Source organism: Salvelinus namaycush, chromosome 27 (assembly GCF_016432855.1).
Source record: "Salvelinus namaycush isolate Seneca chromosome 27, SaNama_1.0, whole genome shotgun sequence".
Classification (NCBI taxonomy): domain Eukaryota; kingdom Metazoa; phylum Chordata; class Actinopteri; order Salmoniformes; family Salmonidae; genus Salvelinus; species Salvelinus namaycush.
The window spans coordinates 28,046,860-28,063,398 of record NC_052333.1 but is presented as its reverse complement, the minus strand read 5'-3'; the positions used below and the strand labels follow the sequence as shown (position 1 = coordinate 28,063,398).

The window sequence follows — 16,539 nt, the reverse complement described above, 5'->3', positions numbered from 1 at the left end:
TAAGAAATGCTAAAAAATGATGTCCAGCAAGCAATTCTAGTAAATCTTTTCCTGCATGGGACTCTACATGGGACTTCAACGCTAAGGAGCGTTTTTGAAGAAGAGAGGCTAGCGGAGCACAGGTGCATGCGTATTGCGCAAGAGAGGTTATCCATAATAAGCTTCTATCTTTAATTAGCTAAATATAAGGCTAATACTGCATTGAATTAATTACCTGAAAGAGTTGGCTAGGACATCAATATATAGAGCTAAATATCAATCTAGAACAGCATATTTCAATACGTTGGCTGAGCGAGGAAGGAAATAATTCAGTATAATAGGACTATTTGGCACCTTTTAGAAAAATGCTAGCAAATTAGCATTCTATTTTGACACAATTTGAATGGAGTTGATGGAGAGAAAGACTGGAAAGCCAGATGGAGATGGGTTGATTAGACACGCATTCAGTCTTTATACCTATTGCTGTAGGAAATGCAGGCCCACCCCTTCAAATTAGTGGATTCAGCTATTTCAGCCACACCGGTTGCAGACAGGTGTAAAAAAAAATCGAGCACACCAGCCATGTTGCTCCTAGACGTTTCCTCTTCACAATAACAGCACAACGGCTCAGACGAAAATTGGTAGGCCACACAAGCTCACAGAATGGGATCGCAGAGTGCTGAAGCGCATAGCGTGTAAAAAATCATCTGTCCTTGGTTGCAACACTCATTACTGAGTTCCAAACTGCTTCTGGCAGCAACGTCAGCACATGAACTGTTCGTTCAGGAACTTCATGAAATAGGTTTCCATGGCCGAGCAGCTGCACACAAGCGTAAGATCACCATGCGCAGTGCCAAGTGTCGGCTGGAGTGGTGTAAAGTTTGCCGCCATTGAACTCAGTGGAAACGTGTTCTTCGGAGTGATAAATCACAATTCACCATCTGGTGGTTCGATGGACGAATCTGGGTTTGGCGGATGCCAGGAGAATGCTACCTGCCCGAATGCCCAGTGCCAACTGTATAGTTTGGTGGAGGAGGAATACTTGTCTGGAGCTGTTTTTCATGCTTAGTTGCAGTGAAGGAAAATCTTAACGCTACAACATACATTGACATTCTAGACGATTCTGTGCTTCCAACTTTGTGTTTGGGGAAGGCCCTTTCCTGTTTCATCATGACAATGCCCTTGTGCACAAAGCAATGGTCCATGATACAGAAATGGTTTGTCGAGATCGGTGTGGAAGAACTTGACTGGCCTGCACAGAGCCCTGACCTCAACTCCATCGAACACCTTTGGGATGCATTGGAACGCTGACTGCGAGCCAGGTCTAATCGGCCAACATCATTGCCTGGCCTCACTAATGCTCTTGTGGCTGAATGGAAGCAAGTCCAACATCTAATGGAAAGCCTTCCCAGAAGAATGGAGGCTGTTATAGCAGCAAAGGGGGGGACCAACTCTATATTAATGCCCATGATTTTGGAATGAGATGTTTGAGCAGCAGGTGCCCATACTTTTGGGCAATAAATCTCGGTAACCGGGTTCCCACCATTTAACTCTAGCCCAAACGGTTTGGACCCTGCAAACAGAAATACAAGCTAATATATTGATAAAAGACACCTTGTACTAGAGAGATTTACATGGTTATCAAAACATCACGCCAGGGTAAGCCTACACGAAACACAGCCCTTATTTGAAGTGTTCCTAAAATCCCCTATGGGAGAAATGAATGGTGGAAAAACGATTGAAACCATTTCCCTGTTTGACTGCTAGGTTTGATTGGTATTATGACTCCTACTGTGGTACTCTATAAATAAACACACACACACACACACACACCTCCCTCCCTTCCCCTCCCCTCCCCTCCCCTCCCCTCCCCTCCCCTCCCCTCCAACTCCTCCTCTCCTCCCAACCTGGAGTCAGGGGAAAACGTAAAATAGTACATTTAAATCCGGTACACTCCAATTAGTATAATATGTTACCTTTTTGTATGGTATGTCTTAATTTGTGAATATCCATTTTGTAAGATATGTTACGAATTACAGTTCATATGATGTTATGAATAGCAATTTGTACAAATGTCAGTTCACACATTGTTACAAATTTGCAAAACGTATGATATATTATGGATTTTAATTTGTTGTGGCTAACGTTAGCTAGTAAGTAGTTGCAAAGTTGCTATTTGGGTTGGTAAACGTTCACGTTATATGCCAAGCCATCCAGCCCGACCAACCACCCTACTTTCGTATTTGACTTAAGTAACCTTCTGTCTTATGTAACCATACCAAACGAAACATATCATAGTAATTTAAGTGTCTCGGAATTATGTTACGTATAGTCTAGGAGACCCATGCTGCTCCTCCCTCCCTCTATTCCTCCCTGATGGAGAGTGTCATTTGTCATTCAGTCTGTGACCTGTTGTAACAATGCGTTACCTGATTCTATTCATTCTGGTCTGCTCTGGAACTCTCCTGTCCATTACGCTCATGGACTACTACCAACACCAAAGGTACGTTTGTATTTTTTTAAATGTCATCTTTATTTAACTAGGCAAGTCAGTTAAGAACATTCTTATTTACAAAGACGGCCTACCCCGGCCAAACCTTCTCCTAAACCTGACGACGCTGGGCCAATTGTGCGCCGCCCAATGGGACTCCCGATCTCGGCCAGTTGTGATACAGCCTGGGATCGAACCCGGGACTGTAGTGACTCCTCTAGCACTGCCTTAGACCGCTGTGCCACTCAGGATCCCAAAATGCTGTGTATGCGCGTGTGTAATGGAGAAATATTAAGAGGGATTTATACTGAACAAAAATATAAGTGCAACATGCAACAATTTCAAAGATTTTACAGAGTTGCAGTTCATATAAGAAAATCTGTCAATTTAAACATTCATTAGGCCCTAATCAATGGATTTCACATGACTGGGAATACAGATATGTATCTGTTGGTCACAGATACCCCCAAAAAAGGTAGAAGCTTGGATCAAAAAGCCAGGTTACCACCATTTGCACCTCATGCAGCGCAACACATTTCCTTCGCAAAGACTTGATCAGGCTGTTGATTGTGGCCTGTGGAATGCTGTCCCACTCATCTACAAACATGCTTAATGGGTGATATGTCTGGTGAGTATGCAGGCCACGGAAGAACTGGGACATTTTTAGCGTCCAGGAATTGTGTACAAATCCTTGCGACATGAGGCCTTATCATGCTGAAACAGAAGGTGATGTCGGCGGATGAATGGCACGACAATGGGCTTCAGGATCTCATCACAGTATCTCTGTGCATTCAAATTGCATCGATAAAATGTACACATTTCCAGTGTTCTGTTTGTGACACTCAAGGTGCGTGTTCATGGTCACTAAATTTGAAGCTGAATGTTATGAATTATTCTCGTATCTGTTGATAATGCTTGACGTAAAAGGACCGAGGATACAATGATTATTCACTATTACGTTGTATTGAGAACAACATTCTGTGAACACTGTGTGATTCTGTTGCAGCTGACAAAGTCACTATCTTTTTATTTGGGTTTCACACAAGCCTCCCGGGCCGGTGTTTACAGATTATTTGGTGCTATCTAATTAGGATATGAAGGGCCTGTCTCCAAGAGGCCAGTTAGAATTTTTTTCTGCTTCTGGCTGCATCACATCTGACCGTGATTGGGAGTCCCATAGGGCGGCGCACAATTTTCCCAGTGTCGTCCAGGTTTGGCTGGGGTAGGCCGTCATTGTAAATATGAATTTGGTCTTAACTGACTTGCCTAGTTAAATAAAGGTTGTGTATAATAAATAAAATGTTGTGCTGGTGGTGTCTCCCTGTTGCAACTTGTAATAAACCAGATAGAAATTTGATTGACTTCACCAATGTCCGCTCTCCTCCCACTGGGCAGAGAAGTCAGTTCAACATCTAGATTTACATTTGGATGAGTTGTCAACTAATGTGAAATCAACCAAACAAATCACCATGCCATTGGATTTAGGTTCAAAGTTGGGTGAAAAAAAAACATCCCTGATGTTGATGACTTTTTGCAAATCTGTTTTCCACATTTCATTCAGTGTCATCACATTGCATTTTTGTTGAAATGACATGCAAACAACGTTGATTCAACCAGTTTTTGCCCAGTGAGCTTTATGTTCACCTGGAAATTCATTTGTGTGTGTGTACTTTATTTATTCCAGAGGGGAAGTTAGTTTGTAAAACAATTTGTGTGTGGTACCCTGCAAACCATGACCCATTTGTGTATTTGACATGATTCAAAAGTAATGGAGTCTGTTGCCCATGTTGTGAATGGTTGCTGTTCATACAAGGACCTGTACATTGCTAGACATGATCGCCTTGTCGACCTGGTTCTATTGTCAACAAAGCAGCAAGACAGAATTATTAACCCAAGTTTTCAAATTATACATCTTCCCAAAGAAACAACCGGTAAAGGGATCTGTGCATTTGAACAACTGTAAAAATACACCAATTTCACTTTTGCATGTAAAAACAGAACCACAGCCGCTGCACATGCTGTCACTGTTTTTGATTAGCCTACCAAAAGTCATATTTTTAGAATGAGCAGCGCGCAGCCAGGTCCAATCGTGACACAAACACAGGGAAAATGCAAACAAGCGACAAGTGAACACAAATGATCTAACTGGGGATAGCTACCTAGCATAATGTCACAAGCACGATGAGCTCGCCGTGGTGTTTTTGTCCTACCAGATCCGTGAGAATGTCCTAACAATTTTATCCCTCTGTACTTTTGACTGTTAGTGGATGTTCAGGTCCCAGGATACTAATGACTGTAATGATTATGTATTTACAAGTGAATTGCAATTTCCTCTTTAGCGCCATCTGTTCAGTACCTGATAAAGCAGACCCAGAAGACCTGGGCGTTCATTTCAACACCCCCAGGAAGGTCCATTTTATTTTGTGCTGTGAAAATATGGTGAAATGCTGCAATCTCATTGCTGCAGTCACCCCCTATAGCAAGCAATGTAATAGCTGGCTATGCAATCCAAGCACTGAGCGACAGGCCAAACGCCTGGAGCCGCTGAAGGCAGAGCAGTGGGTAACTGAACAGCTTGTTTTGAACAATAGATTTTGGAAACCGTAAAATGTATACAAATTAACCACACTTCTATATACATTTCAAACATAAATCTTGAATTATATAATATATATTTTTTAGACCTTTTTTTTTTTTTTTTAATTGCTCGGGAGAATCCCTGTCAAAACCGGATGCAGTTTTATTCATAAACGTTGCCCGCTCGGCCCTCGATTTAGCTCGAGGGAGCGAGTGAAGAACTTTGTTCACTTGTGGGGTCGATATGACCCACAATTCAATGCAAACTGTAGTCACGTGTCAAACTCGAAACCCGCTGCATTCCAAACACGTAAAAGACACACCCTCAGCCCCCAAATTAAGTGGACACTTATGATGAGTTGACACTTGCAGGGCGAGGAAGGAATTAATGAATTTTTAAATGTACCGCCCTTGTCCTGAAATTCGTCACTCATTCGACCCACGGTTGTTTTTTTAATCATCAGTCTACACACAAAACACCATAATGACAATGCAAAAACATGTTTTTAGAGCTTTTTGCAAATTGGTAAACTGAAATATGACATTCACATAAGTATTCAAACCCTTTACTCAGTACTTTGTTGAAGCACTTTTAGCAGTGATTACAGCCTCCAGTCTTCTTGGGTATGACACTAGAAGCTTGGTACACCTGTATTTTGGGGAGTTTCTCCCATTCCTCTCAAGCTCTGTCAGGTTGGATGGGGAGTGTTGCTGCACAGCTATTTAAGTCTCTCCAGAGATGTTATATTGGGTTCAAGTACAGGCTCTGGCTGGGCCACTCAAGAACATTCAGAGACTTGTCCTGAAGCCACTCCTCCATTGTCTTGGCTGTGTGCTTAGGGTTGTTGTCCTGTTGGAAGGTGAACCCAGTCTGAGGTCCTGAGCACTCTGGAGCAGGTTTTCATCAAGGATTTCTCTGTACTTTGCTCTGTTCATCTTTGCCTCGATCATGACTAGTCTCCCAGTCCATGCCTCTGAAAAACATCCCTACAGCATGATGCTGCCACCACCATGCTTCACAGTAGGGATGGTTCCAGGTTTCCTCCAGATGTGACACTTGAGTTCAAAGAGTTACATTTTGGTTTCATCAGACCGAGAATTTTGTTTCTCATGGTCTGAGAGTCCTTTAGTTGCCTTTTGGAAAACTCCAAGCGGGCTGTTGTGCCTTTTCATGCGGAGTGGCTTCCGTCTGGCCACTCTACCATAAAGGCCTGAGTGGTGGAGTGCTGCAGAGATGGATGTCCTTCTGGAAGGTTCTCCCTTCTCCACAGAGGAACTCTGGAGCTGTCAGAGTGACCTCCCTGACCAAGGCCCTTCTCCCATGATTGCTCAGTTTGGCAGGGTGTCCAGCTCTAGGAATAGTCTTGGTGGTTCCAAACTTCTTCCATTTAAGAATGATGGAGGCCACTGTGTTCTTGGGGACCTTCAATGCTGCAGACATTTTTTGGTACCCTTCAATTGATCTGTGCCTCAAAACAATCCTGTCTCGGAGATCTAAGGACAATTTCTTCGACCTCATTGCTTGGTTTTTGCTCTGACATGCACTGTCAACTGTGGGACCTTTATATAGACAGGCGTGTGCCTTTCCAAATCATGTTCAATCAATTGAATTTACCACTGGTGGAATCCAATCAAGTTGTAGAAACATCTCAAGGATGATCGATGGAAACAGGATACACCTGAGCTCATGTTCAAGTCTCATAGCGTAGTGTTTGTGCCATCATGTGCATTAGTAGCACAATTTAACTTATTTACATTTTTCTTACACTTGTATGTTGACTCCATAATGATTAAAAGTTTTGGCAGACTTTTCTTAGCGGATGTATAATCATCGGCAATTGAATTATGGGCTGTTTTAGGCCCCGGAGTGAACAGAATTGTACACTCGCACACTTGATCACAAACGAGGGCTGAGGGGCTTACGTTGCTAACTTCCTTTGCTTGGCTAATTGTTTGGACCTACGGCAAAGATGGCCACGGGGATTCCCCCAAGGGCATAAGGCGAGGGTAAGTGTGTGTCTTTTACGTGTTTGAAACGCAGCCGCTGCTGCATTTTCGGCATGTCAGACAAAATTATGACGCTAGCTTGCTATTTTTTTTTTATAGATAGATGACATTAAGCCATTTTTCCAAAGCTAAAATCAGTCTTGTAGTGAGGGGCCTATAAAACATAGCTAGATCCATAAACATTTTGGGGGGAATTCTGAAATGTATTGGAATAAATGACCAAACTATAAAACTAGCTTGGTAGCTACCTGACAGGAGTGCTAGCTAGCTATGTTAGCTTTCTAGGTACATTTAATAGGTTTAAGCTCAACTTCAAGATTTTCACCAAGGACGTTGCCTCTCCGATTATCACTCTACCTCACTTGGGCAAGGGACATTTTAAGGTATACTCGGATGTGACGATGTAAAACGTCATTCAAGGGCTGAGGGTTCAGGGCCTAGGGCTGTCCACTTTGAGTTTGGACTGCAGCCATTATTTTGTTTGGCCACCATCAGAGGACTCTTCCAATGCGTTCTTGATGAAAAAACGTACCCATACATTCTAAGTTATCATCTGTGTTTTGCCCTCTGGGCTGGGATGTTTTTTGCTGTTAAAATAAATGGTTGAATGTCCATTGGAGTCTTGTACACCCCACTCTCTTACCCGGAGCCGGAGTACTGGAGTACTGTGTAATTGTCTTTTCATATTAAACCTTATAGACTAGTTTAAAACCTTATCTAGTCATAAAGCCTTTCTGTGATAGCCTTATCGGAGAAGTGACCTAAATGATAAATGTGTGTGTGGATGTGTGTTTTTGCATGCATGTGTGTGTTGCAGAGATGGGTTTTTGAACTCTGTCCAGAAGAGGTTGCAGTGCAGAAGACTGCGAGAGAAACTGGTGACCATGACTACTATGAAAAAGTAAGTGGAGTTTTGATTATTTGATTATAAATTTTTTTTATTCCCCATTAGCTAACATCATGGTGTTTGCTAAATCTTCCTGGGGTCTGAGTGAGAGATTCTATGTTAGATGTTCTTTACTGGAAAGTCTGAAAGTCTGATCAGATCAACAAGTTAATCCATCCTGATCCAACAAGTTCACCATCTATATGTCAATTTACATTGTGTGTGTGTAACAAGACCTCACGGTTTGACACGGTTTGAATTCAGTTTTCTACGTTTGTCTAAACGTCATAATTTGACGGTTAAGTTTAGGAATTAATTCCGATTGGTTAAGTAACCTTTTTACTAGGATGGGCTAAATCAGTGTCACATAGTGTTTCTTGGTAGTCTTAAACAAATCTACTTTGAAACAAAGTATACAACTCACACATGGTATGGGCCCAGATATAGAGTTGAAATGTATTCAATTTTGACATCCCAATATTACACTTTATATACATCACAGAAGACTGAAATATAGCAAAACCGTGTCACACGACTTGATTTGCGGCTTTAAATGAATAAATTTAATTTAACTATGAAATTATGAAAACGTTGTGGGCGATTTGGTCATTTGACTGCAGGAAATGGTTTTAAGGGTTAAGGTTTGGGAGAGGGTTAAAACAGAAACAACTTGAAGGTTAAGTTTAGGTATTAATTCCGAATAGTTAAGGTAAGGGTTAAGGTTTGGGATAGGGTAAAAAAAAATACAAATTAATGCCTACCACTGGGATTAAACCCACGATTCTCAGAGCCAATGACGCAAGACTACTTGATAGTAAGTGCTCACCGCTGCCTCTAGTGGCCGGTATTGACGGCATCTCCCGACGTGGTAGGGACCTGGACGAACGTTGAATATTGCATTGGAATTGGAGTGACCTGGCGTGTTTGTTTGTGTGTGTGTCAGAGTGGACATTGCCCTGTTCTCTCAGGAGGTGAGAGGGCTAATGAACTGTCCCTGGAGACTCAACCTCACACACAGAGAACTACACAGGTGAGACACACACCAGTGGAGCCTGGTGGGAGGAGCTATAGGAGGACAGGCTCATTGTAATGGCTGGAATGGAATAAATGGAACTGTATCAAACACATGGAAACCACGTTTGACGCCGTTCCAATTATTCCATTCCAGCCATTACAATGAGCCCGTCCCCCTATAGCTAACTCCCACCAGCTGCCACTGATACAGTTTTCACACACACCTTGCTCCGTCTTGCGATGGTCTCCAACAAACTTACTGTCCTCCCCTCCCAGGACAGAGTTGTGGTCATGCTGTAACGCTTCTGATAGGCTGATGGTGACCAGACAGAACACCAATCAGAACCAGAGTCTGACTTACGATGCAGAGAAGTGGAGGAAGAGAAAGGTGGACCAAGCACTATGGGACATGCTGCCTCAGGTGTTTGTATGGGTTAGCTCTTCTATCCTTGTGGGGACCTAAAACCAGGAAAATTGTCCCTCGTGGGGACATTTCCCACGTCCCCATGAGGACAAAGGCTATTTTAAGGTTTGGGGTTAGGTTTAGGGTAAGGGTAAGGGGTGAGTGGTTAGGATTTAGGGTTTGGGTTAGTGGTTAGGGTTTGGATTAGTGGTTAGTGTTTAGGGTAAGGGGTTAGTGGTTAGGGTTAGTGGTTAGGGAAAATAGGATATTTCATGGAAATAAATGTTATGTCCCCCTTGAGGATAGAATAACAAAACGTGTGTGTGTAGACCGTACCCTGGAGTAAAGGTTCGTTGAGTCGTTGTGCCGTGGTGGGAAGTGGAGGAATCCTGCAGAACAGCAGCTGTGGAGCGGAAATAGACAATGCTGACTATGTCATCAGGTATCAGCAACAACATTATCAATCAATCAATCAATCCATTATTGGTAGTAATCTATAGCAATGTAGTTCTGTTGTGTAGTGTTCAACTTTGATGTGATGTGTGACTGTTGTTGTTTATAATCTTGTGTATATTCTGTGAATGTTGTTTTATCCTGTCGAAACCGGCACCTCTAGTCCATCACTAGTTTGTATATGGCGCTCTTATTCAAATCAAATGAAATCAAATTGAATTTGTCACATGCGCCGAATGCAACAGGTGTAGGACCTTACCGTGAAATGCTTACTTACAAGCCCTTAATCAACAATGTAGAGTTTAAAAAACATTTATTTAACAAAATATTAGCTAAAAAAGTATACAATAAATACTATATATAAAGTAACATTAAAATAACAATAACCAGTCAATATACAGGGGGTACCGAGTCATTGTACGAGGGTACAGGTTAGTTGAGGTAATATGTACATGTAGGTAGGGGTATACAGTTGTTATTTGTTTTGTTGATGTAATGTGGTGTGAATGTTGATGTAATCTTGTGTGAATGTTGTTGTCAGTTGTTTCTAATGTTGTGATTATTGTTTTTGTTGACAGGTTTAACCTGGCTCCTATCAACAAGAGTTATGACGTGGGAGTGAAGACGGACCTCATAACAGCCAACCCTTCCCAGATCAATAAAAGGTATATACTCTATCAATACACATGATCAGATACAGACAAAGAGCTCTATTTTCATGTCATCTGACCGAAGCACCGGTTTCAATCCTAGAGCAAATGCCGTTTTATAAAAACTCCAGGCGGCAATATGGTCAGAAGACATAAAAATATGGGTGGGTGTTGAAAAGTAGCTCATACCTACAGTAAAATATGGTAGTGGATCTTTGATGTTATGGGGATATTTTGCTTCCACTGGTCCTGGGGCCCTTTTTTTTTTCTTGTGTACTTTTTACCTCCTTTTCTCCCCAATTGGTAGTTACAGTCTTGTCCCATCACTGCAACTCCCGTACGGACTCGGGAGAGGCGAAGGTCGAGAGCCATGCGTCTTCCAAAACACGACTCCTGCCAAGCCGCACTGCTTCTTGACACACTGCTTGCTTAACTCGGAAGCCAGACGCACCAATCTGTTGGAGGAAACACCGTACAGCTGGCAACCAAAGTCGCTAGAGTGTGATGGGACAAGGACATCCCGGCCGGCCAAACCCTCCCCTAACCCAGACGACGCTGGGCCAATTGTGCGCCACCTCATGGGTCTCCCGGTCACGGCCAGCTGCGACACAGCCTGGGATCGAACCCAGGTCTGTAGACCACTGCGCCACTTGGGAGGCCCCTGGGGCCCTTAAGGTCAACAGCATCATGAACTTTTCCAAGTACCAGGACATTTTAGCCAAAGACCTAGTTGCCTCTGCCAGGAGGCTGACACTTGGCCACAAGTGGATCTTCCAGCAAGAAAATAACCCCAAGCACTAATCAAAATCCACAAAGAAATGATTAAAACTGCTATGTAACTTTTTTTATTTTGTTTCTGTTTAAAATCTCTAAGTCTCTAGTGGTCATCCAATACGATTCAACAGTAATAATATTGCGCCTCCAGACTGCCTGAAAACCGCTATATTCTAATTCACTGTCGGTTTGGATTTTCCCGCCAGATTTCTGATCGAACCCGAGGCTGTAGTGGCACCTCAGCACTGCGATGCAGTGCCTTAGACCGCGACACCACTCGGGAGGCCCCCTTCCTAACTCAGTTTCCGGAGAGCAAGGAAACCGCTCATGAGTTCAATGGTGACTTAAAACAGTTACAGAGTTTAACGGCTGTGATGGGATAAAAGTGAGGATGGAGCAACATTGTAGTTACTTCACAATACTAACCTAAATTACAGAGTGAAAATAAATAATTCTGTACAGAATAAAAAATATTCCAAAACATGCATCTTGTTTGCAATAGTAGTAGAAGTTGAAAAGCTTCAAGTTCCTCAGCGTACACATCACTGACAATCTGAAATGGTCCACCACACAGACAGTGTGGTGAAGCAGGTGCAACAGCGCTTCTTCAGGAGGCTGAAGAAATTTGGCTTGACCCCTAAGACCCTCACAAACTTTTACAGATGCATCATTGAGAACATCCAGTATCACCACCTAGTACGGCAACTGTACCGTCCGCAACCGCAGGGCTCTCCAGAGGGTGGTGAGGTATGCCCAACACATCACCGGGGCACACTGCCTGCCCTCCAGGACACCTACAGCACCCAGTGTCACAGGAAGGCTGAGAAGATCATCAAGAACCTCAGCCACACTATATATAGTGCATTCGGAAAGCATTCAGACCCCTTTACTTTTTCCGCATTTTGTTACGTTATTGCCTTATTCTACAATGGATAGCTTTTTGCTTTGTTTTTTAAATATATTTTTTTATCAATGACAAAGCAAAAAAAATGTTTTTTTGTTTTTTTTTCAAATGTGCAAAAAAAAAAAAAAATCACATTTGCATAAGTATTCAGACCCTTTACTCAGTACTTTGTTGAAGCACCTTAGGGAGCAATTACAGCCTTGAGTCTTCTTGTTTATGATGCTACAAGCTTGGCACACCTGTATTTGGGGAGTTTCCCCCATTTTTATTTTCTGCAGATCCTCTCAAGCTCTGTCAGGTTGGATAGGGGGCGTCGCTGTACAGCTAATTTCAGGTCTCTCCAGAGATGTTCGATCGGGTTCAAGTCCGGGCTCTGGCTGGGCCACTTAAGGACATTCCGAGACTTGTCCCGAAGCCACTTCTGCGTTGTCTTGGCTGCGTGCTTAGGGTCGTTGTCCTGTTGGAAAGTGAACCTTCCCTCTGAAGAAGGCACAGTGATGCCGGAACGTTGGTGATTTACCCAATAAATGACTGGGAGTTTATATATATGGAGTGTGCGGCTCTCTTTATTTTTATAGTTTGGAAGGTGAACCTTCGCCTGAGTCTGAGGTTTTGAGCACTCTGGAGCAGATTGTCATCAAGGATCTCTGTACTTTGCTCCGTTCATATTTCCCTCGATCCTGACTAGTCTCCCAGTCCCTGCAGCTGAAAAACATCCCCACAGCTGATGCTGCCACCACCATGCTTCACCGTAGGGATGGTGCCAGGTTTCTTCCAGACGTGACACTTGGCATTTAGGCCAAAGAGTTCCATTTTGGTTTCATCAGACCAGAGAATCTTGTTTCTCATGGTCTGAGAGTCTTTAGGTGCCTTTTGGCAAACTCCAAGCAGGTTGTCATGTCCCTTTTACTGAGAAGTGGCTTCTGTCTGGCCACTCTACCATAAAAGCCTGATTGGTGGAGTGCTGCAGAGATGGTTGTCCTTCTGGAAGGTTCTCCCATCTCCACAGAGGAACTCTAGAGCTCTGTCAGAGTGACCATTGCGTTCCTAGTCACCTCCCTGATCAAGGCCCTTCTCCCCTGATTTCTCAGTTTGGCCGGACGGCCAGCTCTAGGAAGAGTCTTGGTGGTTCAAAACTTCCATTTAAGAATGATGGAGGCCACTGCTGCAGAAATGTTTTGTGAACCCTTCCACAGATCTGTGCCTCGACACAATCCTGTCTCGGTGGTCTAAGGACAATTCCTTCGACCTCATTGCTTGGTTTTTGCTCTGACATGCACTGTCAACTGTGGGACCTTTTTATATAGACAGGTGTGTGCTTTTCCAAATCATGTCCAATCAAGTTGTAGAAACATCAAGGATGATCAATGGAAACAGGATGCACCTGAGCTCAATTTCGAGTCTCATAGCAAAGGGTCTGAATACTTAGGTAAATAAGCTATTGCTGTTTTTTTAATCTTTAATAAATTAGCAAAAAATGTCTAAACCTGTTTTCGCTTTGTCATTGTGCATTATTGTGTGTAGATTGCTGAGATTATTTATTTATTTAATCAATTTTAGAATAAGGCTGTAACCTAACAAAATGTGGAAAAAATCACGGGGCCTGGATACTTCCCCAAGGCACTGTACTTGGTAATAAATAGAGTAGTGCAGTTGTGAAATGGCAGCAATTGTATGTTGTAAGGTGCATGAGTCTTTGGATTGGGTATATAGCATTCTGTGAACTTGGAGATGTCTTTGGTAGTACTGCTGGACTGTAAATGATAGAACAGTTCACCGTGTCGTTAAAGCCTTTCTTTAGGAGTTGATTTACTGTGCTGCCTTCTGTAGTGAGGACATCAGAGTGTGATAGTTAATGTAGCTACCAAGTTAGCTAGCTTGGATAGCAATCTAATCTTGTACCAGGCAGAGAAATTAATGGTCGTTACAACGTTATTACAAGACAATAACTAACATTGCTACCTTTCTGGCAAACGGCATGAATACTTTTATTTCAATGTAAAATCAAAGAATTATACCCAGTGTATACATGTTTTACCTGTTCTGAAGACATTGGAACATGGAATAGATTTATCTTCTTTGCAATCTTATCTGTGAGCTGTTATTGCATCCACTATCAGTTTCAAAGTTGCCACAGCCTAGACTGTTCAGGATGTTGATACTACGTCATTCCCAGCCGACTACCCATGAGAGCGGGCGTTTCTTGGAATTGTGTTCAAATCTAGAAAAAAATCTGCATTCTTGTTAGAGCTGTCCCTACAAAACATCTGTACACACATAGTTACCCAGTGCAGCTGTAATTGACCACAAAATCAACCTTTGTGGTCAATTAATTAGCACCCTCTCTAAGGCTCAGTGTTGTTATCCTCACAAGGGATAATCCTCACAGGGGTGCCAATAATTTGACCCCTTTTGAGAATCTCCTAACGCCTCCCCTCGCTTGTCCTCAGATACTCTGACCTCCAGCGGAACCCTGGACCCCTGGTGGAAGTCATGTCAGTCTATGGCCACGCCCATCTGCTTCTCCACGCCTTCTCTTTTGGTTTTGGGACCTCCCCCTGCTTCAAGGTGAGCTGCTACCATGAGATGAGACTAGGTAGAGCCCTGCTACCCGGCTCCAATGCTATGTACCTGTTAAGGGCCGGGCCTATTTTTTTCCATCAATAACTAGCATTTTTAAGAACAACAAAATTGATAACTAACATTTGGATCCTGGGAGAGGAGGGTAGATGGTAATGATGTCATTAATCAGTCTTTATTCTGTCCCAGGTGTACCACGCCCTCCGTAAGGCCCGCACCCAACAGAAAGTGGTGTTCTTTCACCCAGACTACCTGCTTAAACTGGACAAGTTCTGGCGTCGCCGCGGGCAACGAGCCCCACGGCTCTCTACTGGTATGATGCTGGCCAGCACTGCTCTGGAGATCTGTGAACAGGTATGTGTGTGTGTGTTACCTCAGTAGAGGTTCCCATCCAATCTGAAGTTTCCATGTCCTTGTGCAGGAGGAAAAGGAGGAAAACATTGAATAGGACCGGCACAAGCACACACCCTTGCCTCACACTAGTGCCTACCCCAAAGGGTTCAGACTCCTGACTGCCAACTGTTATCCTGGCCATCATCCTCTCATGGAACTGACACAGGATGTTGACATAGGCAGCCATGCTGCATGAGGGCCTTCCAAAGGAGTTCACGGTGTACTGTGTCAAAGGCTTTGGAGAGGTCCACAAAGCCCATGAGTAGGTGTTTCTGTTCACTGCACTTTTCCTGAAGTTGGCGTGCACGGAAGATAATGTCCACCGGGCTTCTGTTCTTTCTAAAGCCGCACTGGGTCTCCAGTAGGAGCTGCCACAAAGCTGGAATCTGAACGAGTACTTGAGCTTCAGTACGTGGATGATTGTGCTTTTGTGACACACCCCAGAAGCTCTACAAGCCACCCTCACAGCAGCTGTACAGACAGCTACAACTGGGCTGTCATTCTGCAGGTGGTCAGAAAAAGCATCTAAAGGACCAATTGAAGACTTCACTAAAGAAGTGTGGGATAAACCCTGCCTCCCTCTGGACTGTTGCTGCGGACCGTTCCACCTGGTGCAGCCTCTGCCATCAAGGAGTGCAGTTGGCTCAGGAAAAAAGGACTGAATGTCACCTGGCGAAGTGACAGAGAAGACATATGACCATGGCTGCACCGGCCTCAACGACAGCATGCATCCCGCATTGGATTATACAGTCATCAGCGAAGACACAAGCAGTAGAGGATGCGATTTACTACCATAAGAGATTAAGTGTGTGTGTGCGTGCGTATGTGTTTGTATATGTTTCTAAGTCTAGATCTCTCTTTGTCAGGTTCATCTGTACGGCTTCTGGCCCTTCCCTCTGGATCTATCCAAAAATACTTTGCCACATCATTACTATGACAACGTTGGTCCAAGTCACTTCATGCACGCCATGCCTGAAGAGTTCCTGCTGTTACTACAACTCCACAGCCAGGGGGCGCTACAGCTACATGTTGGACCCTGTACACCCTAACAAGCAGATGGTCAGGGGGCCAGAACATAATTAATAATTATAATAATTTGCACAGTGCAAATTGACCACAACTAAGCCCAAAAATAGGTTGTATTTGAAAATAACAATCATTTCATACCTTGGTTACACTGAGACATGATAACGTCTCTTTTTTAAGCTCCAAAAAATCTCTCACGGGCCGCCTTTTGCCGACCCCTGCCCTACACTCTAACCCCTTCAACTATAGCCTACATTTTTCTATTATTTGTTTTATTTAGCCTTATTTTAATGGTGAGTTGACTGAGAATACATTTTCATTAACAGCAACGACCTGTAACCCCTACACCAATACAACTCCAAAGCCAGGGGGCACTACAGCTACATGTTGGACCCTGTACAC

General features: G+C 43.4%; 1 protein-coding gene across 1 annotated transcript; it reads left to right on the top strand.

The window, feature by feature from the left end:
* Positions 1–2,399: 2,399 nt before the first annotated feature.
* On the top strand, positions 2,400–16,160 carry LOC120022325 (alpha-2,8-sialyltransferase 8F-like). Its single transcript, XM_038966220.1, has 9 exons — positions 2,400–2,482; positions 7,872–7,955; positions 8,884–8,970; positions 9,231–9,375; positions 9,687–9,799; positions 10,389–10,475; positions 14,589–14,706; positions 14,908–15,072; positions 15,978–16,160. The coding sequence occupies exons 1-9, from the start codon at positions 2,400–2,402 to the stop codon at positions 16,158–16,160; spliced, it is 1,065 nt and encodes a 354-aa protein (XP_038822148.1).
* Positions 16,161–16,539: the final 379 nt, after the last annotated feature.

Coding starts and splice junctions, on each gene's coding strand:
- LOC120022325 (XM_038966220.1), top strand. CDS start 2,400: ATGCGTTACCTGATTCTATTCATTCTGGTCTGCTCTGGAACTCTCCTG. Junction 7,956..8,883: donor ACCATGACTACTATGAAAAA/GTAAGTGGAGTT, acceptor TGTGTGTGTCAG/AGTGGACATTGCCCTGTTCT. Junction 14,707..14,907: donor GGACCTCCCCCTGCTTCAAG/GTGAGCTGCTAC, acceptor ATTCTGTCCCAG/GTGTACCACGCCCTCCGTAA.